This window comes from Lampris incognitus, chromosome 9 (genome assembly GCF_029633865.1).
Source record: "Lampris incognitus isolate fLamInc1 chromosome 9, fLamInc1.hap2, whole genome shotgun sequence".
Taxonomy (NCBI): Eukaryota; Metazoa; Chordata; class Actinopteri; order Lampriformes; family Lampridae; genus Lampris; species Lampris incognitus.
This window is the reverse complement of record NC_079219.1, coordinates 16,247,633-16,274,151: the sequence shown is the minus strand read 5'-3', so window position 1 is coordinate 16,274,151 and position 26,519 is coordinate 16,247,633. Positions and strand designations below refer to the sequence as shown.

The 26,519-nt window shown below is 43.8% G+C and overlaps 1 protein-coding gene across 1 annotated transcript; it reads left to right on the top strand.

The window, feature by feature from the left end:
- Positions 1-440: 440 nt before the first annotated feature.
- gapdhs (glyceraldehyde-3-phosphate dehydrogenase, spermatogenic) lies at positions 441-23,050 on the top strand. The gene is made up of 11 exons (XM_056286712.1): positions 441-524; positions 14,973-15,032; positions 16,011-16,107; positions 17,880-17,986; positions 19,257-19,347; positions 19,433-19,551; positions 19,764-19,845; positions 20,090-20,241; positions 21,779-21,941; positions 22,103-22,200; positions 22,541-23,050. The coding sequence occupies exons 2-11, from the start codon at positions 15,004-15,006 to the stop codon at positions 22,608-22,610; spliced, it is 1,008 nt and encodes a 335-aa protein (XP_056142687.1). The 5' UTR covers positions 441-524; positions 14,973-15,003; the 3' UTR covers positions 22,611-23,050.
- The last annotated feature ends 3,469 nt before the right edge of the window (positions 23,051-26,519 follow it).

Genomic DNA, 26,519 nt, shown 5'->3' with positions numbered 1-26,519 from the left:
GCCCACTTATGTTGTTTGCCTATCGTCCATCTCCATTATGTAGGGAAAAATGTATCGATTTTTACGCCTGCAACCTTGTCATCTTTTTTTTCTTACATTAACTACATGTGATAAAATGCTTCGTCATCATACCCCCACCTCCCCCGACACACACACACACACACACACACACACACACACACAGAGAGAGAGAGAGAGAGTTCTTGCTAGGGTTATTTTTGTTTTACTTTTTCACGGTATTTCATGGTAACCCGTGGCATGTATGCCTTCGGAGCACAGGTTGTCCCCTATAGCAAATGTTAAGGGATAAAAAGACCACTAGTGAAAATAATGTCCCATCATGTCGTCTCCATGGCCGCGGTGGGTAGCCGTGACCAGGCCCTCGTCCCGAATGGATACTCGGAGCAGCGGAAGACGTGACGTCAAATCACCAGGGCAACCCGGCGTAGGGCACGTGTCCACTATAAATTACGGAAGGCGGCGCTGCACTTGGCTTACACCGACGGAGAAGCATCGTCAGCAAGGTAAGGGATGCACAGCCTCTGCAAAAATAAAACCCGTAGATACGAATACCCGTGCAAACGGTACACTCTCAACAGCAACAAGTGCCCGTTCAAGCAACGATACTTTGCTTAAACGGCTACTTGGACCGCCTTTGCCCACCCTTAAACGGATATATTTAAGGTGGTGCGAAGAAGAGAGGGTTTTGCATGTTTTAACGTCCCCTTTCCAAAATGAGGACGCGAAAACGGGGGATGCGCGGATGGAAGCGGATGCGCCCGTCCGCGGTGGCCTTCCAGTTTTTGGGAGACTGGTTGTGTTAAACGCTTTCCAGTTGAGTTGTCGCGTCGTTTACGCCAAAAACGACGTTTGGTTTGAAACCCTATACAGAAGCATAGGCTATAGCAAAAGCGGCGTGAATGTGTAAAATTAAACATAAGAGCGCGATTCTTGTATGCTAATTTATAATGTGCAACCTAGCTTAACGTGACAATAGCAGCCCCCGATGCTTTTTCTCCGTAAGTGGATTAAGAAGCTCGAATAAAGAGAATTATATAACCGCCACACTTTGTTCTGCCACACGGAGCATAACTGTTGATGCAGCAGGTATTACATTTGTCAGTGCAGTTTATCGCTTGCAGTTTGAATGAACGTGGACATAGAGGGGAGGGGGGGAGTGGAAATGGATTAATAACTACGCAGATTTGCACCATATCTGAATTATTACCTCTGATGACGTCGACTAAGATGCTAGTTAATTCTTAATGGCCAATTGATAATAATAAAAAATAGCGCAGTTTCAGACCGGAGGTGAAAACTACGTGCATCCCCTGGTTGTCGTGATTATGTCTCCTTGTTACGTCATCGTCTTACCGCAGTCGGTGTTGGGGCGGGGGGAGGGGGGGCAGCAGACGTATTTCTTCCGTAAAGCACCAGAACAGTCCCTGCCATTAATATTGCAACGTACGTGTCTGGCGTAGTTGCTTCACCTTGAAAGACGATCGATGCGGTTTGGTTTTACGTCCTCTCTCCGTGATGCCGCCTGAAGAGCAAAGAGACAGTGGTGCATGATTCTGCCGCAGTTTTGAGTCCACAGTAGACACAAGCTTGCAACCCCTTTTTGGGCCATCGGCCACACGATCACTTTAATCGTATATATCCGTTTATGTGCGGTTTAAAACGCGACTTTCTCCTACGGCAGTCGCAGAACTTGGCTTATAGCGCAACAGGTTCTTGACATTGGTTGCTGCTCATGGTGTAGTCAGTCAATGCAATGCGGTGGGGCCTTACAAGGAGAAAGTCTGGCAGATGAAATGCTTCCAAACACATCCTCCCCGAAAACCTTTTAGATACCTAAATCAGATAATTTTGTTCATGTTTTGTGTTAATGGAGGTTGACACCCTTTTCATATAGTATAATGGTGGCCCACAACACATTATGTCTCAGTAGTTTCCATTCAATCAGATGAGGCGTGGTAGAGGTGGATGCAGCCACAGCTGGCCTTGTTTCACTGATGAAGGTCATTAGACTGGCAGAGGTCACAACGGGCTACCAGAGCTGCTGGGGAGATGCTAACTCACTCCCGAGCTTCACCCCCCCCCTCCAATTTGACCTGGAACAGGCTGTGCTTCTGTCTGCACCATAGTCAATTGCACATAACTATATTGCTAGCATACTGAAGGTCGCAAATGGGCCTGGAGGTGTTGGGAAGATGCTCAATATTGTAAAGGGAGTCCATGTCCTCGTTTTTTTTTTAACACATTCCTACAGTTGAGGTCAATTTCCTCATGGGACATTTGCAACTATTATAGGGCTCGTATTTTAAAATCGGCACTTTTTTCAAAAAAACCTATCCAGGTTAGTTTTTGATGGCTCAGGTTAATTGGAACACATGGCAATAACTGGTTTTGCTAATGTAAAACCAAAGCTATTTTTTTCCACAAAGTTGCAGGGGAAAATCCGCTACGTGCTGTCAGTGGTGTACAGACTTGTCAGCCCATGAGTCAGCCTCCTCCAGTAGATTAGCTGCCACATGCTGCTGGTGTCGTTCCAGTCTTTCCATGTTTCAATCTGGTAGTCACTCTGGCAGATTGCCATAGATTAAAATTAACACAGATTACTTTGGTGATTCCTCGAGATTTGTTTGGGGTTGGAGTATTACCACTAGAAACAAGAGCACAACTTTGTTGCAAGGATTATTTTACATAAGGATCCATGTCATTCAGCACAGTTAGAAGTGTGTGTCAGTCAGGGTTAATGTTGGTTTGCTTCCCTTTCAAAGTACTATGACTGTTCCCTGGTTCAGGTTAGCATGAGCTTTCCATTTGATTATATTCTACGTTTGACTAATTGCACTAGCTGGCTAGTACAGGATGTGCGTAAGAGAACCCCACAATGACTCAACACTTTTTGCACAGCCATGATGGTCTGTATTGCCTTTACCAGGGATGCAGATTCACAACTGGGGAAAGCCTCTCTGCTATGGTGGCAACTATCACACCTCAACTTCTACAGACTGTGTGCAATAAAACAATTTTTCATATACTCTACCTTTTTACTATGGAAACACACAATGAAATTAAAAAATGTATATATTCAAATGACTAGTTATTTCATCTAAAGGTGCAGTGTTAAAGTTCCTGTGATAGGAAAAAATTATGTTCATTCTTGTCACCTCTTACCTGCACTTAATTTGCATCTATTCAACGTTATCTTCTAGAGGCCCTCAAAAAAAATCATTTTTAGTTTTGAGTTCATGAGAATGATGTTTTTCTCTTATGGAAAAATACGATAATTTATTGGTTATATCACCCTGCGCTTGCACAAAAAAAAAATCCAATGAATGGTGCATTAAATTGAAATAAGAGTGCTCTAGCACCAAATGGAAACTAGCCAATAGCGTATTGGCTAGGGATGAGATCAGAGCATTCTTTCAAAAATGTCCAACCATTATTGACTATTTGTCAAATCAAACTCCCGTCACAAATTCCTACCCAACCATTCATTCTGTTTCATTCCAATAGGTCAAATCCTGGAAGTTCGCAGCACTTTAAATTTCATTTCATGCGACCTTTTCAAGTACTTTGACTCCTTTTGAACATGGCCCAGCAAATCAGAGCCCGGGACTTGAATTGTATAGATGGTCTCACATGAACAGACACCATAGAGCTATAGCTCGAGGGTTGCACATTGTGCCTCGTGGACATATAGCAGTTGACACAGGAGGGAGGAAGTGAGTATAGAGACATTCCTCTGAGCTGTCAGAGGAATGTCTGTCAACTTCCTGCTGATGCAAGCTCTAACAACTGTGAACAGGTATGTATGTGTGCGCATGTTTCTGGATAGGGCAGTACCACTGCAAAGCAGTCACATGGCTTCCAAACGGATTCCTCTGCAGTGTGAGACAGCACACCTTTTACTAATTCATGTGTGTCTGCACGCATGCCACACTTTTACTGAACCATTGACCAACCACCTCCTCCGCCATTACCATTGGTAATGGGCAATAGGAATACATTTTACGTTAAAAAAATGTCAGCGCTTAACTTTTTTTTTTGTGCACAGATCTAGAGACCTGCTATGAGCCAAAACCAGTTCTGAATCAAGCTCGCTCTCTGTTATAAAAATATAGACCTATGTAACGGACAGTCAAGGTGCCAGTCTGATGCATCAGTGCCTGCCATTGTTTGTGGGAAGCCATCCTTGCCGTATGTGTGTGTGTGTGTGTGTGTGTGATGGTATTGGACGTTTTACCGACTAGGTTAAAAGCATGTGTGTGTGTGTGTGTGAGAGAGGAAAGTGATGTGATGGTATTGGACGTTTCACCGACTAGGTTAAAGCAGAAGAGTGACATTGCTATGGTGGAAAACACTAGTGACTTATGAAGAGGGGAGGAAAGGAGGGAGGAGACTGAAGCGAGGAGAGTCACTATTGACCATGATTAACTTTTGAAATGACAGACATCTCTTTTCTTACATTTTATGTTATTATGTGGACTTTGCATTACTTCACATCAACTCGGTTGTGCCGCTCTACTACCATGTTGTGTGTATTGAAGTGTAATAGCTAAAGTTAATTTTTAAGTCTCCATGCAACATGTTTAGTTTGTGAGACTCACGGAGGAGTGGGAGAAGTAGACAACAGTTCCTAATTGGCTTCTTCTGGGCTCTTGGCCAATCAATGCACCAGAGTGGAAATCTACTGGAGAGGAAGGGAGTGGTAGATGGAGGGGATAAGGGGATAGACGAGAAATAAAAAAAAAAAGGTTGTGTTAAGGATGAGTGTTGAAGTACTGTAAGCAAAATGCCCCTTTTCATTCATTCGATGCCAATCATGTCAAACGAATACACAAACCAGGTCAACCTGTTTGAATAGTATAGTAGCTTCATTATAAACTATTATAATCTGATGTTAGTTTAACTGTGAGAGTCCTTGACATGTGTTTTTAGTTTTTTATTTATTCTAATTGTCTGATATTAGTGGTGAATAACTCGTCTTTGTACCAGTTAACGGGCAGGGGACTCTTCATTGGTGTTGCCGTACTGGATTTTATGTAAATGTGTTTATTTGTATCACAGATGTTTGTTAGATGGAGCCGCTGTATACTGACACTGACGGTGTTGGGGAGAAATTGAGGAAATATCTGCTGTCGAACAACGTGGTCCATATGATGGTCAACTAGTGTGTGAAGTTCTGTACGCCGACAGGGAATAAATGAGTCCATTGTCCCAGAGCTGTGCATGTTGGTTATTGTGTGAAGGGGAATGCTTTGTTCTTGCAAAAAAAACGAGAGAACAGGGTTGAGAGTAAGGAAGAGGTGTATCGTCTTGTCTACCAAATATTTCCCAGTCATTCCAATAACTCTTCTCCTATCCGTATGTCTCATCTTTTCTTCTCATCTCTTCTCCACTTTCCTTTTCTGCTTGCACCTTTTCCTTCTCCACAAATTTCATTTGGCCAAGTAATTTTTTTTTTGTCACATGAAAAGAAATTTAAAATGAAGAGAACCTCAGTATTTTCTCATCCACTGGGAGAGTGTGCTCCACAGACATACTGCTTCCCCCTCTTTTGCACGCTTGTCCCATACAAAAGATGTGCGTGTCTGTGTGTGTGTGCCTGTGTACGTGAAGTGAAATGCTGTGTCATTTCAAGAAAGAGAGATGGCAGGGTTGAGGGCAGAGAGGTATTATCCTGTCAGACATTTTCTGTGACATTGTTGTCTAAGAGAACCGTGATATTTTCTCATCCATTGGGGGAGCGTGACCCACATACACACTGCCCCCCCCCAGCACCCCTCTTGTCACACGCTGTGTATAAAGAAAATAGGTTGCAGCTCAGGGGGAGGGAAAGGTCATGGGATCCAAAACGAGGGGTGGTGGTGATGGTAGGAGTGGAGGACAAATGAAGCAAAAGAGAAGGGGGAAAGTAAGGTGGTGAGGGGTTCTGAAAGCGAGGCAGTTTAGGGACAGAAGTGAATAATAATGAAGGCAAGTAATTAGTGAGGAGGTCAGTAAGGAACATATTGTTCTTCCCAACCACTAGTGAAGGAGCCCAGCTGCTGCAGCCTCTCTGATTGGTCCGTTCTGCTTTCTTGCAGGCCAATCAGAACAGGAGGTGGTAGCACACTAACAAAGTTTAGCGTTATTCACTGGAGGAGGGAGGAAGGAACGCAGCCAGTGCCAACCCAGTCGGCCAGGGCTGCCCTCAATTCAGCCAGTGTGAAAAGATGGCAAGGCCGCACTGCTAGGGGGTCTACATTTTTCACATTGTACTGCAATCACGCAAGTGCTTGGCTTCTGAAACTTGAATTCAAATGAGAGTAGTGCACTTTCAGCATTTATCAAAATGCATTCAGTGCTCGTTAATCTGTAATGAATTATCAGATGTGTTCAATTTCAAGAATTTCTTATTAAAGGGTGTCTGTCTGTCTTTTCTGTGCGCATGTTAGTGAGTGGCAGCAGGTTGTAAGTTGCTGTTCGCAAGATGTTCGCACTCTGCCCTTCGCAAAACAGTACTGCCTCTGTGAGTCTGTGTAGTGTGTTTGTGTGCACATGTGACAAATTGTGTGTTGAATATTAGATCAGGGTCGATTGGCTGACAGACAAAGTAACTCCTATTGACCATGCAGCTCACTCTGTAACCAGGCAACAGTATGGGGTGTGTCAGGGCAAGAACCAGGAGACACACACACACACGGACTGAAACCAGACAACACTTTCTGATACAAAGAAGTGACCCCGGGGCCCCGGGTAGCATAGCGTAGGTACCGTTGCCTACCAACGCGGGGATCTCTAGTTCGGTCGGGTGTCCCTACAGAGACATTGGCCGTGTCTGCGGGTGGGAAGCCGGATGTGGGTATGTGTCCTGGTCGCTGCACTAGCGCCTCTTCTGGTTGGTTGGGGTGCTTGTTTGGGGGGGGAGACTGGGGGGAATGGCGTGATCCTTCCATGCGCTACGTCCTCCTGGCGAAACGCCTCACTGTCAGGTGAAAAGAAGCAACTGGCAATGCCCACATGTATCAGAGGAGGCATGTGGTAGTCTTCCGCCCTCCCAGGGTCAGCAGAGGGGGTGGAGCAGCAGCTGGGATGGTTCGGAAGAGTGGGGTTATTGGCCAAAAAGCATAATTGGGGAGAAAAGGGGGGGGCCCCCAAAAAAACGTGACCTTTGTTTGTTTTTTTGGAGGGGGTTTTTGTGTTACAATAATGAAGAATGCTGGTTGGAAAGTTTGCTATATGGCAGCATATATATATAATATACTTCTTTTTTTTTAATCTAGAGAAGAAAAGGGCAACAAAAAGGAGAACCAGGCAACATGCACCATATACTGCATTCAAATTATCAAACTTTGGTTGCCACTATGCAAAGGAGTAACAAGAAATGCCCAAAGGCTAAATGACTGACAAAATCTGGCAGTTACACTTTCATAATCAATTGCCAAGAGCCAGAGACAACATGGATTGGCAGTATTACTGTGAAGAGTATGGAGGGCATTATTTTGTCATTGAAAATGAAGGCTTTCAATGACTCAGTGACACTGGAGCCCTAACAGAATATTAGTCAATGTGTACTCCCAGCCCTGTAAACAAAATCAAATGTGCAAATTAGGGTTGGGTATCGTTTGAAAATTTACGATACCAAAACCAGTACCTCCAATTCGATACGATACCTAAACAATACCTTTTCCCGATACTATATGTTATGAAAACCTTATAGGATTATCAGCAAACTACTTTTCTATACAGCGAGCATCATAATTCATTGACATATTGTGTTATTTTGGTTCTGTACTCTAGCGCTTTGAGATTGAAAGTGAGGTCAGCAATGACAATGAGGTCAACGTGCAGACTGACATCTTTAATGTATGTGAGCCTATTTATATACATCATCATAACCGTCCTTACCTGTTTCATCATTGCTAGCAGTGGCACCAGAAGAAGACCCAGAGCAGACGTCCCAGAGCTAACGTTAACATTGGCAGCAGCACGGACATTAACGTTATCAAACATAGAGCAGTTGTCCACTCGTAAATTTATCCCATGCATGATCAGATGTTTCATCATATTCGATGTACTCCCAGACTTGGATTTGATGATCGTTTTGCAGCGGCTGCATTTTACTGTGACAGGTTTGCTGTCTAGTTTTACAAAGTGTAGCCACGCTTTGGACGCATAGTAGCTCACTGAATCTTGCCCACCGGTTTTTAACTCTTAACGCAGTCACGAGACGCACACGCATACCAAATAGCTTCATGCTGATTTGTCAGTCAGTCACCTGTGTACAACAATGCTGGTAGTGATTGGCTGGCTGTGATAGCGTTCACGTCGTCTACTGTAAAGTATCGAAATTTGGCACCGTTTTTTTTCCAAAGAGTTTGATACTCCGTAGGACCGAGATATTTCGGTCGGTGCCATATGTGCACCATTTTCGATACCCAACCCTATGCAAGATGAAAACCTTACAAGAGGCAGTGAGAGTCTCAGTAACTGCTAACTGCTGAACCTCAAGAGCGAAACAGTAAAATTTCAATCACCTTTGGGGGTGGCCGGGTGGCGTGGTGGTCTGTTCCGTTGCTTACCAACATGAGGATGGCCCGTTTGAATCCCCGTGTTACCGCCGGTTTAGTCGGGTGTCTCTACAGACACAACTGGCCATGTCTGCGGGTGGGAAGCCGGATGTGGGTATGTGGCCTGGTTGCTGCACTAGCGCCTCCTCTGGTCGGTCCGGGTGCCTGCTCGTGATCCTCCCACGCATTACGTCTCCCTGGAGAAACTCCTCACTTGGGTGAGAAGAAGCAGCTGGCGACTCCACATGTATTGGAGGAGGCATGTGGTAGTCTACAGCCCTCCCCGGATTGGCAGAGGGGGTGGAGCAGCGACTGGAACAGCTCGGAAGAGTAGGGTAATTGGCCAAGTACAGTTGGAAGAAAAAGTGGGGGGAAATCCACACAAAAAAAAAACAAAAACAAACAAATTTTCCAATCACCTGAAGTGTGACATGGTAAGCATTGTACAGCAAACGCCTCCACAATTCAAATCACACGCTGGAGCCAGTATAACAGATGTGGTGAGTTTGGCTGTTATGGAATGGGAGCTTTAAACAATTGCAACATAACTCATGGTGGACCATGCACACAATGTGGATCTAATCAGTTGTAATGAGAAAGGCCAGACTGACCACAAATCAGTTGTTTTTACTCATCTGTTGAAACCTGCTGCTCAAACAGGCTTCCATGGGAGTTCACAACAGCCACCACAACGTTGCTGCTCTTTCCATAGTCTAAACTCATTGTGGATGTCACCACTCAGTGGAACAGAAGAAATGTGATATTGAGTGACAAACTTTACGAGCCTGGAGATGTGAGGAAATGCCCGAGACATTGTCAGCCTGAATGGCACGACATCAGTGATGCTGAGGACACTGACGAAGTAAAGCCTTTGAACAGCCACTGCAGCAGTGAGTGGTTAATAAACCCTACAGTTAACCTCATTTTTGCCCTGAAGTACTATGGCTGAAAATGTTTACAATCTCATTTTCCAGAAAATATGAAAAAGTCATTAGTTAAGGCTAGAAATGCATGGTAAGTCTCAGGTCCTGTTTGCACTACCATGCTTCTATACAGAAGGTTTTTACCAGATACTTGCACTTATGCTTCTGATATTAGAGAGTATGATGCTGTATTCCTCACTTTGTTCATGGGCATTTTATGCATCCTCTCTACATATTAGTGTGCAACATAGGAAAGCTGAGGTATATTTTAAACGCCACCAAGCCTCTTAAGTAAAGGCTCACATATCAAATTGCTCCCCATAACTACTAAGGATGTTTATTCAAAAGTAGCGTTTGTCATGTGAGCATCCATTTTGTCACGGAAAACTAGGGCAGTTGAGACAAAATGGAGGTAGAAAAGTAACAAGAGAATGAACTGGTCTGAAAAACCACAGGAGACAGGGGAGGAAGCAAAGTGAAAGGGACAAGGTTAATGTTGGACATTTCTGTACACAAGGACACCGATCAGAACACAAAGTTAAGAATTAAAGAAATATGAGGAGAGCATAGCGATGTGGAACTTTCTCATTTCTCTTTCTGTCGGCTGGGTAGCAGTCTGTTAATAAAGGGCAGGGTGGTACATCTCCTGCTGTTTCTCATGCTTAGTCTCATGTCTGCACTTGGATCCATACTAGATGAGACTGCAAGTGCAGCCTCGCTTGTGCCATCAAAAATGGGGCGACTGCTGTCATATGTTACCATGAGTCCATTATTCTTCTATAGAGAGGGTGTAGTGGTTGAAACTTGCACCTCTGGAACGGCGTCCATCCCTGCTGGTCTTGGATCAAATACCTCAAGAACTATTTCTCCAATGACTGCCACAATCTCTCTCTCGTTCAGTCTGCCTACTGCATCATTATGAAAGAAAAGAAACAGTTGGTGGAGTGGACTGCCCAAAAAGGCTAAGACGAGAGAAACCAGAAGAAACTGCTAATGAAGTGGCTGTAAACCAGTTTGCTGATGTGGAGAAAAAGCTGAATTTGAACAAGAAATCAACCATCAGCAGCCAAACCATCAAATGTTTGAACCGCCTATATAAAAACATTTGCTTTTTTTTAAATTGTTTAACCCAAGGAATAAAGGAAAATGTAACATCTACTCCATGTCAGCATGTAAACTGAACTGTCTTAGTGAGGACACCAGGTGATAAAGTGGATGAATATAAATTGCTAGAACGCACCAACACAGTAAACTACAGACTGTATATGACACCAGCAACCCAGCTGCATCTCTAAATCCAAGGCCCCTTTGCGCGTGTATGTATGTGTATATGTGTGAGAAGTGGTTTATCTAAATCTGGTTGCCCCTTAAATCTCTTTAAAGGGTTCCCAAAATGCATTGCGTTGGAATTGACAGACTGCTCTACATGCATCACTCGGAGACACACACCAGATTAGGAGATTATGCTAGTCTAAACTGAAAACCAAACGGCTTCAAAGGCAATCCCTCACTTAGTGTAAAGTCTCACACACATTCCAGCCACTGGCCAGGCTAGCAGACAAGTGTCTAATTATACTGCCCTGCACTAGCTGCTGTTGTGTCTCACCCAAAGGCTCACAGGAATACATTGTAATGCAGTAAATTTGGGGAAACTGGAATTAACTTTGAGAAAAGTAAACAGTTAGGCTGTTTCCTGTCATGGTAAAATTGGAGTTATTTGTAAAAGTTGGAAGTGGGATTGGTGTGGCAATAGTGCAGAACTCAGGTGGCCAAAAATATCTGTAGTGTTATCTCATTACCCCAGTAAACTCACAGTAGTCTTTCCATTTTAATTATAGCATGACATTGTAACATTACATTAACTATAAAATTAATCTTAAGTATTTAAATATTATGTAAATTACAAAATACAACCCTATTTCCATCTCATGATTGTGACTTGAAATGCTGACATTCATTGCTATTTTTGTCAGGATTAGGGTGAATGGACTAGTTTAGTCCCAACATTTTTGAGCAGGCCTAGATTGTGGTTGATTAGATTTAGTTTGTGTCATGATTACAGAAATATTATGGAAATGCAATATTGTAGGGATACAATAGAAATACAGTATCAAGCTATTATACAAATATTGGTCGCTATTATTGAACCACCATCAGACAATGGCGGGGGGGGGGTCGTTTGGTCCTAAGTCAAGGTGCACAATGAAACTAGAGTAGAGCAAGCATGTGCATGTATACAAAACTATGTGCGATGCTGTTTGAGCTAACAACATGGATGAGTGTATTTGTTTGTCATTACAGCAGTCCCAATTTTTACTTGACACTGGTATCCAGTCCCCCTGGGATTTAGAGAAACCAGAACAGGTAAGGAGAGGGAGCGAGATGGAGCAAATGAGGAAACTAGTGCAGAAGGAGATAGTTGAGATGTGAAGAGGGGAAACGGACAGTAGAAAAAGAAGGCGTGACAGGAAAAAGAAGTGTGGAGAGGGTGACTGTTTCAAAGAAAATGGAAAGACAGGAGACAGAAAAGAGCCGTGCAGAGGTGAGGAAGTGGGGTAGAGGAGTTCACATAGTTGACTTGAGGCCAGTCTTCCTCCGTTTTCTGTTGGCAGGCTTCTCTGTTACGTAACAGGCCCAACTCTACAAAAACGCACACATAAACCACAACACACTTTTCCCTCCTCCCCTATCTCCATTGGTTTTTCTAAACATGTACCTGTATGGCACATGAATCCTTACTCATGCTTGAGCTTGTGTATACACTAAACATGCCCTCTGGTTTTTTTTTTCTGTTGCTACACCACACCCTAGTCTGACTTAAAGTCATCTTACCTTTTATTGTAAAACCACAGTTACTGTGGATCTGACCTTAGTAAAAACTTAAAACAACCCCGAAGAGTGTGTGTGCGTGCGTGCATGCGTGCAGAAGTTTAAGTCTTGGGCCAACCACTACTACAGATCAGGGCAGTACATACATGTTACCAGAAGTTTTTGCAAACTAACAACTCTACATGTGTAAGCAAAGTTGATACAAACTCAACGACGGAATTTCCAAATAGATCGGCTAATGTCATGGCTGGCAAACAAACAAAAAATGTATAAATGTGACAATCTGAAAAAGTGGTTTAGATTTAAAAAAACAAAAACAAACAAACTACAAAACATGGAGTTGGCCTTGTTGTCCACTGGCAAATTTTTCACACACAAACTCTGTGTTCTGGGCTGGGAGTAGAAATATTACGTGTGAGGACAGGACATCCTGTATGGGGCAGAAGGACTGGTGCTAGCAGGAGACTTGGAGATAACCACAGGGGCTAATAGGATAGGAGAGAAGAGACTAATCAGCTGGCTCCCGTTTGTAATGGCAAATGAAAGAATAAAGGATTTTCCATATAACGGGGTCCATAGAAATGGTGGAACTGGCAGGACTAAAGCAGCGCTTGGTATACACACACACACACACACACACACACACACTTTGCCTGCAGTGCTTGAACAATACTAGGTTCTGTCCAAAACGACAAATTGGAGTCTTTGCACAGCAGTAAAAAACACACACGCAGTACTCTAGTCAATGACTATTAACCGGCCTTCAGTACCACCTTATGCTACCAATGCAACAGTTTGCACCGGTAGAGATGTGTCGACTTTTCATTTGCTGTACTTGCATGTCTGTACTTCCAAGTCAAGTCTAAGTTGTTTTCTCTCCTGTGTTTATGACTTAAGAACATGTGGGGGGGGGGGGGGAATTAAAGCAAGCAAGCAAATCTGATGGCTAACTATTCGATTTCACCTTTTGTGATTTCTGGCATCTCTTTCTTATACACACACATATATATATATATATATATATAAGTGAGGGTTTGTATGTTCTCTTAAAACTCCAGAATTACTCACTGTAGAACAAAAAGAAAGGTATCTTTAGAATCAGCACTTTCTAATGATTGCACAGTTCTCGAAAAATATTTCAAAAAACAAGTAAAAAATATAATTTATTTGTGAAAGAGGCATTCCAATGATGCTTTGTCGAGACTTCGGCAAATCCTTCCAGTGATCAAGGGAGGCACTACACCTAACATTGTCAATGCTAGCCCAAAGGCCGGCAACGTGGTTTACCCTGAGGCGCTTGAGTACTGAGCGATTCATACACACATTGGCAAAGAACCTTGATGAATGGATTGAAAATTATGACATTTGATAATTTTTGTTAATAACACTCGTTTATTCAACATTTGTTTATCACATGTATCGTATCATATAAATTATCCAATATTTCATCATCGATTATATCGTAAAGATCAGATCGTGTTGGTTGTTTTGGTGAGAACATTTTCCCCAGGCAACGCCGGGTACCTCTGCTAGTTTAAAAAAGAGATGCTGTTGAATTTATGCCATAATCTACATCGTCGCATTTTTGTATCAAGAAATTTTGGCCTGGGTGTCCGGGTAGTGTAGCAGTCTATTCCATTGCCCACCAACACGGGGATCACTGGATCGAATCTCCATGTTACCTCCGGCTTGGGCGGGCGTCTCTACAGACACAATTGGCCTTGTCCGGATGTGGGTGTGTGTCCTGGACACTGCACTAGCGCCTCCTCTGGTTGGTCGGGCTGCTTGTTCGGGGTGAGGGGGAACTGGGGGGAATAGCGTGATCCTCCTACGTGCTACGTCCCTCTGGCGAAACTCCTCACTGTCAGGTGAAAAGAAGCAGCTGGCATGTATCGGAGGGGACATGGTAGTCTGCAGCCCTCCCCGGATCAGCAGAGGGGGTGGAGCAACAACCGGGATGGCTCAGAAGAGTAGGGTAATTGGCCGGATACAATTGGGGGCGGGGGGGGGGGGGAGATAAGATAAAAAAAAGAAAGAAATGTTGGCCCACAACCTTTGTTCGCACACCAAACTCGAGTAATAATATTCTAGCCAATTTTTTTATCTCCCCAATTGTACCTGGCCAGTCACCCTGCTCTGAGCTGTCCTGGTCGCTGCTCCACCCCCTCTGCTGATCCAGGGAGGGCTGCAGACTACCACATGCCTCCTCTGATATGTGGAGTCCGCAGCTGCTTCTTTTCACCTGACAGTAAAAGTTTCACCCGGGGGACGTAGGGCGTGGGAGGATCACGCTATTCCCCCCCGTTCCCCCTCCCCCCCAAACAAGCGCCGCGACCGACCATGACACATACACACATCTGGCTTCCCACCTGCAGACACGGCCAGTTGTGTCTGTAGGGACACGCGACCACGCCGGAGGTAACACAGGGATTCAAACCTGCGATCCCGGTGTTGGTAGGCAACAGAATAGACTGCTACGCTACCCGGATGCCCGTCTATTCTAGGAATTTTAGTTTATTCTAAAATTCCCTTACTAACAATGAATGAAATTGACTGAATTAATATGAGTTATGCTTGGTCATTTGCTGTTCTGAGGTCATCGTAGCTCAGTTGTGGCTGCTGCTGTCTCTAAGTCTGTCATTGTTTTTTGTTCCAGGTGATTCAGTCCCCACCTGTATACAGTAGCCATGTCAGACCTCTGTGTTGGAATCAACGGGTGAGTCCTTAACACACACACTGAGCTCTAATGATAATTTTAAAAAGCACTTTGACAAAAATTAGGCTTTTACGTGGTTTACACTCACATCAGGGTGATTGGAAATGCATTTCAGGACAGTTTGGGGGCGGGATTCGAAAGCATCCTTTGAGAGTTTTAGGCGGTCTTAACAGCCACAGATTTAAGGCCTGCCAAATGAAGTCCCATGAACGGGTGTATTTAGAGAATCAGGAAGTTTCCCATCATATTCCCAAAACACTGAGACATGTAGTCGTTACAGTTTTTTTACTTGGTGTTTGTCTTAAAAAAACAAATAAACCCAATGCTTGTGTACGCGCTTTGTAATTATGATCCCACTTGCCCTAACAATTTCAATACTCATATACTAATGGTCGTGACAGCCATTAAACATACAAAAGAGCTTTAGAGAGCCCTCCTCTGCTCTTCCTGAGGTTTCTCCCTTTTTCTTTTTTTTTTTTTTTTACCTAATAAGGTTTTTCTTGTGGAGATTTTCCTTTTGCGGGTCTAGAGACCAAGGCTAGAGGGTGTTGTATCTTCATATTGTTGTATATTGTACTGATAGTAAAGCCCTTCGGGGGGAGTACCTTGTGATTTTGGGCTATACAAATAAACTTGACTCGACTTTTCAAATTGCCCATTCTTTGAGTTAACCCTTGGTTAACTGGCCCATTATCTCTGGGCTAATGTGGGACACTAGAATGACAAAATGTTCACACTAATGCAATCTGCAGTAGGTTAAACCTGAGTTTAGCCTCAGTTTTACCACAGACTGATATAGCTTCCTCCTGGGTTAAGTGGTCCAGAGGGGGGAAGGAGCTAAAATAGCTGGGGACTAACTCTTAGTCCTGGCAGAACTTGGTTTGAGGGGTTTGCCAGGTGAAAAATGCTGTACTGTTGCCTTTACACCACTGCACTTCTCTCTACTGACGGTGCCGCCCCCTCCTTCTCCCCCTTTAGCTTCGGTCGTATCGGCCGTCTGGTCTTGAGGGCTTGCCTCCAGAAGGGCATCAAAGTTGTTGCCATCAATGACCCCTTCATTGACCTTCAGTACATGGTGAGAACACACACACATGCACATAAGATATTGGGTCAAATGTAAATTGCTTTTAGTTTAGAGTGTTTGTTTTAATGTCCTTGAAGTAGCTACTGCAGATCAGTTGGTTTTACACTATTTTATCAGGCCAATTTGTATATTGTCAAAAAAAAGCTGTCACTCAGCAAAGTTACTTGACTGTTTTCCTGGGATTTTTAGACTCTTTATTTTCCTGTATCGTAATGTCAACCCCTCTGGTACCACACATAGTTTGTAACACATACTGAGAATATTTTTGGGAAATATTATTTGACCAAGGTCTAACACATGTACACACTGTACTGCACTCACTAAATTAATATGCTGGTGCTTTTTCACTATTTGGAGTTTATATTACTTTTATCTTTACCAAGTAGTCATCACATTGTGGAGAGAAGATTATGTGTTTGTACTTTTGTTGACCAGAAAATGGCTTAATGGCATTGTCAGATGTTCCTATTGTATTGGGCACCAGCTGGCGCATTAAGACTCAGTGCAACAAACGGCTTGTAAGATTTTCCGTTGAAGCACTCACAAGTAGCCTATGGGGGGGGGGGGTCGTGGTTTTGTGTGCACATATGCGTGCACACAAAACCACGACATTTACTCACACAAACTCCAAAAAGTTCATGCTTAAAAGTAAGTCACCAGTAATTCAGCAAGGTATTGTATCCTTACCTTGATGATGATAATAATTTCCCTCAATGAAAAAGTTTTAACACTAGAACATTTTCAAAGTTTAATTAAACTTTGTGGGGGGGGATACAGACCTGCTGCTCCCTGAATGCTCCTAAAATTGCACATATTTGCATTAAAATTAGTTTTAGATCAATTGCACAAAACAAAAGTTATGATGGGGGCTTCCGGGTAGTGTAGCGGTCTGTTCCGTTGCCTACCAACATGGGGATCTCCGGTTCGAATCCCCGTGTTACCTCCGGCTTGGTCGGGTGTCCCTACAGACACAATTGGCCATGTCTGCGGGTGGGAAGCCAGATTTGGGTATGTGTCCTGGTCGCTGCACTAGCGCCTCTTCTGGTCGGTTGGGGTGCCTGTTCGGGGGGGGGGAATAGCGTGATCCTCCCAGGTGCTACATCCCACTGGTGAAACTCCCCACTGTCAGGTGAAAAGAAGCGGCTGGTGACTCCACATGTATCAGAGGAGGCATGTGGTAGTCTGCAGCCCTCCCTGGATCAGCAGAGGGGTTGGGGCAGCGACCGGGATGGTTTAGAAGCATGGAGTAATTGGCCAAGTATCATTGGGGAGCCCCAAAAAAAGGTTGCATTATCCTTTAGCACCATCGCTCTATCCTTCCTTGAAAAACACTGAGAAGAGTTGGGTAATATTGACAAAATCACATATTGTGATTATGACTGAATACCTCAAATTCAATTTAGGGGTGACTGGAACATTTTAAGAAATGGTCATTGGTAATGCAGATATGATGACCAAGCAGGTAGAAGCGTTCGTTGTTCATTTCATTCTGCTAAAACAGTGTAATAAGTTCAGAAAATTTAAATCTTTTACCATAATGCAGCCTTTTAAAACCAGGGAATGACAACATTTATATTACAATAACCAAAATCCCAGACGACATCTAGTCTCATATCGCAAATCATTATTATATTCATACACTGCCCCAATCTGTTGTATTAAAATATAAAAAATATCTATTTTATTGTTGTTAGGAACTGACTGTGTAAAGAGGTAATACAAATGCTTCTCCAAATTGTGATGATTATAATCCTGCCCCGTAGGTCTACATGTTCAAGTATGACTCCACCCATGGCCGTTACCATGGCGAGATCTCCCACGAGGATGGGAAGCTTATCGTCGATGGCAATGCCATCTCTGTGTTCCAGTGGTGAGTGCTGATGTTAACTGGAGTATCTTTGGGTTCGATTATGTGAGCGGCAGCAAGTGATACTTCAATTGGTACAATCAGGGCTGCTGTCTTTGACATATAGCAGTAGTCAGATTTGTTAGTAATTTCGCTTTATTATTATTACACTGTTATTTATTTTTCAATGTCGACGCCTGATATTTAAAGGGAAGCAATCACTATTTTCAAAATGATCTCTCTCTCTCTCTCTCTCTCTCTCTCTCTCTCTCTCTCTCTCTCTCTCTCTCTCTCTCTGTGTGTGTTTTGTAGAGATAACAGTCCATAAGCAGGCATAATACTGAGCACTCTTCTGTGTCTTAAACACTGACAAAATTGTGCGAACAAGTATCCACCAATGATATCGAAGGTGGACACTGCTCATATAAAGTGTATATGTAGAGATAATGTTGAAAATTGTGATTGCTTCCCAAATTGCAAATCAGCTCAGGTGGCTTTCCTTGTTTGTAATATCTTGGAGAAATTCCTGGCACATGGAATGAGGCTCACTGCTGCACTGGTAATACCACACTTGGCTCACTAATCCTCCGTCAACCCCCTCCTACTAACTGCTGGTTTAGTCCATTGAGCACTGGCGCCTCTGCTCTGCAAGAGACAATACTAGCTAATGCAACACAGGGAGGAGGGTCAGGGGAGAGACATTCCTGTTTTGGTAGTTTGCTTTTTATTCCCGGGCATTGTCGAATTTTCTTTTTGTTTTTCTTCTATTCAGTTTTAGCTCGCGCAATCTTTCTAGATCTGGAAGTCACTATACACTCGCATATAAAAATGTGACTTTGCAGATTATTTGATCATCCAAATATCAGGGTATCTTCCAATGGAATGTCTAAATACAAAGATTCTAAATACACAAGATTTGCTCTCCTAACAAGATTAGCTCACTCCCTCTCTCTCTCTCTCCATCTCCCTCTCTTGATCTTTTTCTGTTCCTGTTTTCTGGCATTAATGTGTGATTAATGTAATATCTGATTAATGTAGTGTAGTATCTTTGTATTCTCATGATTGTGCAAAGTGTTCTTTATTGCTACTACTGAACAACAGACCCCCCTGGTGAAGAATAATCCAGATGGATTGACTTGTTGGTCCTGTGAAACACCATCAGTTATTCCATGATCAATTGCTGGAGTCCTTGATTATGATGGATTATATAAATGATTGTTCCACATTTGACTGACCTCTCTGTCTCTCGCTCGCTCTGTCTGTGTCTGTCTGCCCCCCCCCCCCTCTTCCACAGTATGAAGCCAGCAGAGATCCCTTGGGGCAATGCTGGAGCTTTGTATGTTGTGGAGTCCACTGGAGTCTTCCTCAGTGTGGAGAAAGCCTCAGTATGTACATGCATACACATATAGATGGGCTCACACATACCTGTAGTCCAATTTCCAATTTGTGCCCTTTTTTTGCCCCTCCTAGTCTCACATCCAAGGTGGGGCTAAGCGTGTGGTTGTCTCCGCCCCCTCACCTGATGCTCCAATGTTTGTCATGGGAGTCAATGAGGACAAATATGACCCCTCCTCCATGACCATCGTCAGGTAATGCTCACTCACATCCACAAATGCATACAAATGTAGCCCTACATCTTTATAATTTTAGATGTAGGGCACTCACAATAGTCACACAAAGGCCAGTCTGGGTAATGCATTCACTGTTTTTTCTGTGATAAAAGAATTCTCTGTGTTACAAGGATTATAGTGCATTTTATCCAGATTAAATTAGACCTGTCTGTTTTTCTTTCTCTCTACAGCAATGCCTCTTGCACCACTAACTGCCTGGCGCCCCTGGCTAAAGTCATCCATGACAACTTTGGCATTGAAGAGGCTCTTATGGTAAGTCACATACAAAATCCCTGGAAAAACGGTACCCAGATAACGCCACACCACGTCTCTCATAGATAAATGTTTTTACCCACCTCGATTACCATACACTTGTGATTCATGGTTGTAGCTGTCTCTTCAGATGACATTGTATTTGTCTACAGCTGCCAGTCAGTCTGTTTGCCCATTCATCTGTTTTTACCTGGCAAACTGAACCACCAGTGCTCTGTCTAAATACCTGTCTGTCTCTCTGCAGACTACAGTGCACGCATACACAGCCACTCAGAAGACAGTGGATGGTCCCAGTGCTAAGGCCTGGCGCGATGGACGTGGTGCCCACCAGAACATCATTCCAGCCTCCACCGGTGCTGCCAAAGCTGTGGGCAAGGTCATCCCTGAACTCAATGGGTCAGTACCTAAAATATACTTTTACGCCTGTTACCATGGAGTTGACCAGTGTGAATGAATGTGCTTGAAGCCGTCTACCGCTACACCACCGCGGACCCGTACGATCCGTTGTTTTAACCGAGAAATTAATTTCAGTGATGAAGGGAAGACAAAGGGGGGTGAGATGGACTGGAGTTGTTTTTTTAAAACGGATATAATCTGTCATTGTACGTTTTTTTTCAAGACTTAGACTGAGTAAAACTGCATACAGTATTATTGGCTTTTTATCATATCAGTATTATGTGTATGCAGAGATTGGGTCTGATGTACACTCACATGCCACTGAGGGGATATAGATTTTTATTTCAACTCATTACTCTGTTCATGCCACTGATTGGTTTCCTTTCTGGTTAAATGTATGTTTTGATTGCAATGAGCTAGTATTGGTTTGAATGAAAACCTTGGCATACAACTCTCAGTAGCACATGTTGGGAGACCAGTACTGTCCAGAATGTGGGTAATGTGCACTCGGAGCTTAGCAGACCAGCATCAGATACTCTCAGAAAAAGCAACATCGTTCCCATCTACCTCGTCGCTATTCAGTGCATCTTTTAGTATATATGGGACCAGGAAATAAAACTGCTGAATTCAGTCTGTGTTGATTTATTGGTGAACTTTGACTTTGAATGGCAGTTTTGCCATCTCATGTTACCTCTATACAAGGAAGCAAGGGTGGATAAAGAGCAGTACCACTTTCAAGTCAGATCAAGTCAGTTTTTTTAAAAACCTCAGGGAGAGCAACAAAGGATGGAGCTCTCCCATCCAAGACCGGCAGACGTGTAATTGATGTGTGTACAGAATAAAACACAATTTACAGAATACAACACTGAAAGAGGATACCAGAATTATAGGATGTATGAAGAATATGATGAGGAGGATGCCAAACTGTCCAGACACCACCGGAACAGCCTAGGACTGAGCCACGCAACCATCATCACTGTGACTACACATGCACACAAGAGACTCACATCGCACCATTCACATTACACAGGAGAAGAGACATTCTTCACACAGGAGAAAGAGAAGAATAAAGACATCATTCAGAGAGAGAGAGAGAGAAAAAGATGTGAGAGAAGAGAACAGTTGCAGTAGTCAATAATCTACGGTCTATAATCTCATCGGGAGAACAGTGATGGTAAATTCATTGAGACAGAAACCGACCCGCCATGCAGTACAGGTAATGAAGTACTCAGTCTAAAGGCAGCTAATTGTAGGTTAAGGCAAAAGGTGAGTTTTAAGTTTGGATTTAAAGAACTCAACAGACTGTCTGATGGCAGCAGGCCATTCCACAAGAACGGGGCCCGATAGGAAAGGGCCCTGCCACCAGCTGACTTCTTTTTAACTTTGGGTACTTTGAGTACACAGAGCAGCCCTGTATTTTGAGAGTGGAGAGCTCGAGATGGAATATACGATTTATGGAGATCAGACAGGTATGATGGGGCAAGCCCGTTTAGAAGTCTTATTCTCTATCTCTCTCTCTCCATCTCTCTCTCCACAGTAAGCTGACAGGCATGGCCTTCAGGGTGCCAGTTGCTGATGTATCAGTGGTCGACCTGACATGCCGCCTCTCCCAGCCTGCATCCTACGCTGATATTAAGGAAGCCGTGAAGAAGGCTGCACACGGCCCCATGAAGGGGGTGCTCGGATACACCGAGGACCAAGTAAGACTGAAAGCAATTTATTTATTCATTTACTTGGTGTGTGTGTGTGTGTGTGAGAGAGAAAGTGTGTGAGAGTGAATGTCTCCATAAATGAGTTGGCTATGCAGTGAGTGAATATGCTGTCATTTAGGGGTTTTTTTGTTGGTTTGTTTTTTCCCCAGGTGGTGTCCTCTGACTTCGTTGGCGACACCCACTCCTCCATCTTTGATGCTGGTGCTGGCATCTCCCTCAATGACAACTTTGTCAAACTCATTTCCTGGTAAGTCCTTCTATTTCTTGGTCAGTCCCAGAGCTGATTAGCTGGCTGTCAGTTGTCAGCCATAATTCAAGTCATGGCCCATTAAACTCCCAAGATCCCACACCTTTGATATAAACCCTCCTACTCATTTGTACTGCAAAAGCAAGTTGTTGCTGGAAAGCTGCAGTTATCCAGGTTCAGAATGGTGCCTGTCAAAGAAAAGGGGAAATTAGAACTTTAAGTTTACAAATTATTGCTGTTTTCCCAAACACGGCAGTTTCGTCTAGTAGAATATATCATCTCACTGTTCAAAACCCCCATTTCACACCATTTCTTTCCTTTTTCCTCTCAATGTCTCCAGGTATGACAATGAGTTTGGCTACAGCCACCGTGTTGCTGACCTGCTGATGTACATGCACTCCAAGGAGTAGGCACTTCCTGTCCAGAAAGGAAGTCAGGAAAGGGACCACCCCAACCAACTACCCACCCCTCCCCTTCTCTTTTACACACAGACTCCCCCCATAGCCAAGTCTTAGCATCACAATCCTTTAGCAATTCTATTTGTAGGCAGCAGCAGCGATGCAGTCGAGTGTTTTGAGTTAATCTGTTTTATCCTTTAATTACGAAACGGTTGGTCGGTGACAGTATTTGTTGTGTCCGTGTGTCCCCCTCCAACTCCCACTGCCATTTTAGATGTCTTTATGGTCACATTCCATGGTTGACTACTGTATCCATCTCCCTATTGGTGTGTTTTAAAGGCTTATTAAACAGTGGAAGGAGAAGAAGAGAGGCAGAGCTACTGTATGTCCGTTAATGAGCAATGAGAATAAGAAATAAAACTTGAAAAACCTAAAGCTGTCTTCTTGGCTTTTTATTATCTGATTGTCTGAAAACCTTGCAGTTAATGGAGACGCCTAACAAAGTTGTTCTATATACTACAAGTGTTGCTGGAGTTTTGACCTCTTATGACTTTTTCCCTTCTTGCACTTTAGAAGTAGGTGAAGTTGTGCCAGCAACACCTACTCAGCTTCTACAGTTAATGGAGATGTGCAATGTCTTCTCTTTAATAACTAAGTCTTATTTTTATTGTCTGTGTTTTTCCACATGAGGGAAAGGGAAGATTTTTTTTTCAGTGAAGGCATTAGGGATCTGTTAAATATTTTTGTGAGTGGCAGTTCCACAAGTGTTCATTCTAGAAAGTTGTGGATCTTTCCAGCATCAATTTGTCTATTTGATTGAAGGGTACATATACACACTATGCTTGTCAATCACAATAGACATTAGTTTTTGAAATAACCACATTTTTCCTTGACTGTAGCAAATCAGGTACCACTTAACAAGCCAGACTTGCATCAGTCTCAGTTCATTAACGGGCAAAAATATCTTGAATTGTACCGTACAAATAAACAAAGCATCTAATTTAGGTTACTGTTTAAACTTTTTCTTTATCAGTACCAAAGGAATGTGCCCCAGCTGATTCAATGCAAGATGTAGGCCGTGTATTGGTCTGAGTCATTACAATAGTTTGTGGCTATAAACAAATCCAGATAAGAGGATTGCTTTTATATTATTTCAGACTTGAGATAAGACTGAGGAATTTAAGTTTGATGCTGTTAAACTGCTTTAATGGCTGTATACCTTGGTGACCTGGAAACAAGTGTGCCTGATGTCTAATGCCCTAATGCCATCCCACTTTAGGAGATGAGAAACCACAGAAATAAACGTTTTCTGCATTGTTATCTTATCAGTTAATACTACTCGTATGTATGCAGAACAGTGCATGTTTTGCAGCTGCTTAGCGCCACCTGCTGTCTCTTTGAGTAGTGCAGCCTAAATATCAGCCCATCACTCATTATTAAAAATAGGCGGAATTGAGATGTTTTTAAACATGATAAAATGAAATATTTGAACCTTTTGAAAATGGTATGTTAATCACTCCCTCGTTATTATAGGTCGTGTTAATTGGTGCAAAGAGCTGTCATGAGATAAGTCATTTGAGGGGCCCCAAGTCTCTGACTGTGTTCTGCTTAACTCAGAGTTTTGTAATCCTATATGCCCCCGCCCCCCTTAGCTGGAGATGACAAGAGGATGCTCAACCTATGGCAATAGGCATGTATATTCATTACTTAGCTGGAGCTGACCAATGAGTAGACCTTTCTTTGTCTTAGGAAAAAGGGTTAAAAGGAAGTGTCTGACATTCTTCTGTAAAAGTCGGGTTGTTGTGAAGCGTCTAGTGTGTTGGTGTACTGTTCTGTGCCTGTCACGTCTCACTCTCAACCTTCACTGTTATATCTGGTGAGGTAGTGTTATGCCCGAGTCTTGACTTGTATGGTTAAGCACTAGCAGTTACTGTGCCTTTAAGAAGAGCAGGGGGCAGTGTGAATTACGGCAAGGTGGAAAGTGTCGTGAGTTGATGTTGGTTAAGTAAATGTTTTGAACGTGGCTCCCGGTGTGGTCATTGACTGAACATAATATTTGGCGACGAGGATGGGATACGAACCCACGCGTGCAAAGCACAGTGGATTAACACAGCATCATCGACCGCCTCGACAAGCTTGTCCAGTGCCCGCACAGCATACAGCGTTTCACAAACTTAAAGCTGCACTAGCCACCTCACCCCGTACTCGCCTTTTATGACGTCACCAAGCTTACAGCAGTGTCAGCAGACGCCAGCAGCTATGGGCTGGGAGGCGTCCTGCTCCAGTTGCATGGAGACCACTGGAAGCCCGTGGCCTACTGCTCGAGGCGGCTAAGCGACGCGGAGACGAGGTACGCCCAAATCGACAAGGAATGTTTGGCCAGCGTGTGGACCTGCGAAAGATTTGAGACGTACCTGTTCGGACTTGATGGCTTCAGGCTGGTCACTGATCATAAACCTCTGGTGCCTCTTATGAACAGCAAAGACTTGGACAATGTTCCCATCAGATGCCAGAGGCTGTTAATGAGGTTAATGTGCTTCAATGGCATAGCTGAATATGCACCAGGCAGAACCATGGCAGTGGCTGACGCTCTCTCCAGAGGCCCGGAGCAGCGCTTTGCAGATGGAGCTTTCCACGATGATGTGGCGGCACACGTTGATGCTGTCATGTGCCAGATGCCAGCCACACCCCAGAGAATGAAGCAGATAAAAGAAAACACAGATGAGGATCTGCAACTCCAGACAGTACTGGGTTTCATCAGGCATGGATGGCCTGAGTATGCAGAGACGGTGCTTAAGACAGTCAGAGACTTTTACCAGGTGAGAGGGGAGTTATCTGAGTTAGAGGGCTTAGTTATTAGAGGGAGCGGCATTGTCATCCCTGCAGTTATGAGAGAGATGATCTTAGAGAGAATACGTGATGGGCACCAGGGTCTTGTTAAGTGCAGAGAAAGAGCTAGCCAATCCGTTTGGTGGCCCAAAATGTCAGAACACATCACAACAAAAGTACAGCAGTGTGCATTCTGTAGAGAAAACAAGAACACACAAAGAAAGGAGCCTTTAATATCAAGTGAGCTCCCATCCCGGCCATGGCAGAAAATTGCCATAGACCTATGTGAGTTTAAAAAGCAAAACTACTTGATAGTGTCTGACTATTACTCTAGATACCTGGAGATCCTAAATCTACCAACAGCTACTAGCAGTCAGGTAGTGGCTAAGCTTAAAGCTACATCTGCCAGATATGGCATCCCTGAAGTGTTAGTGAGTGATATTGGGCCCCAACTAGTTTCAGCAGAGATGAGGACGTTTAGTGAGGACTATGATTTTGTCCGTGTAACGTCAAGCCCACACTACCCTCAGAGCAATGGACATGCAGAGAGGGCTGTCCAGATAGCGAAAGGAATACTAAGACAGGAAGACACCCTCCTCGCTCTGTTAACGTACAGAGCCACACCCTCAGCTTCTACCGGAGCCACTCCAGCCGAACTGCTTTTGGGTAGGAAACTCAGGGCCACTTTACCCACTCTGCAGGACAATCTGAAACCAAACTGGCCAATGAAATTAAAAAGGCCGATGCCACAGCTAAACAGAAGCAGGCATATTACTACAACCGCAGGAATGGAGCGAGGATTCTGCCCCCATTGAGCCCAGGGGACACTGTGCTCACAACATTGGACAGACAAAAACAATGGACAACGCCAGCTGTCGTCCACAGTCCCAGCTCCACTCCCAGGTCTTACATAGTGGAGACAGCTCAAGGTGAGAAATACAGAAGGAACACGCGTCATCTGTTGGCCACACCCAAAACACCCACATCCATCAGCAAGGGTCCTGACTGGGTTGATCCGGAAGAGGATGGAGACACTGAGGTCACCCCAGCTCCAAAGGCACCAGTTAATCTTGCACAGGGGACAAATGTTAC

Coding starts and splice junctions, on each gene's coding strand:
- gapdhs (XM_056286712.1), top strand. CDS start 15,004: ATGTCAGACCTCTGTGTTGGAATCAACGG. Junction 16,108..17,879: donor TCATTGACCTTCAGTACATG/GTGAGAACACAC, acceptor CCTGCCCCGTAG/GTCTACATGTTCAAGTATGA. Junction 21,942..22,102: donor TCGGATACACCGAGGACCAA/GTAAGACTGAAA, acceptor TTTTTTCCCCAG/GTGGTGTCCTCTGACTTCGT.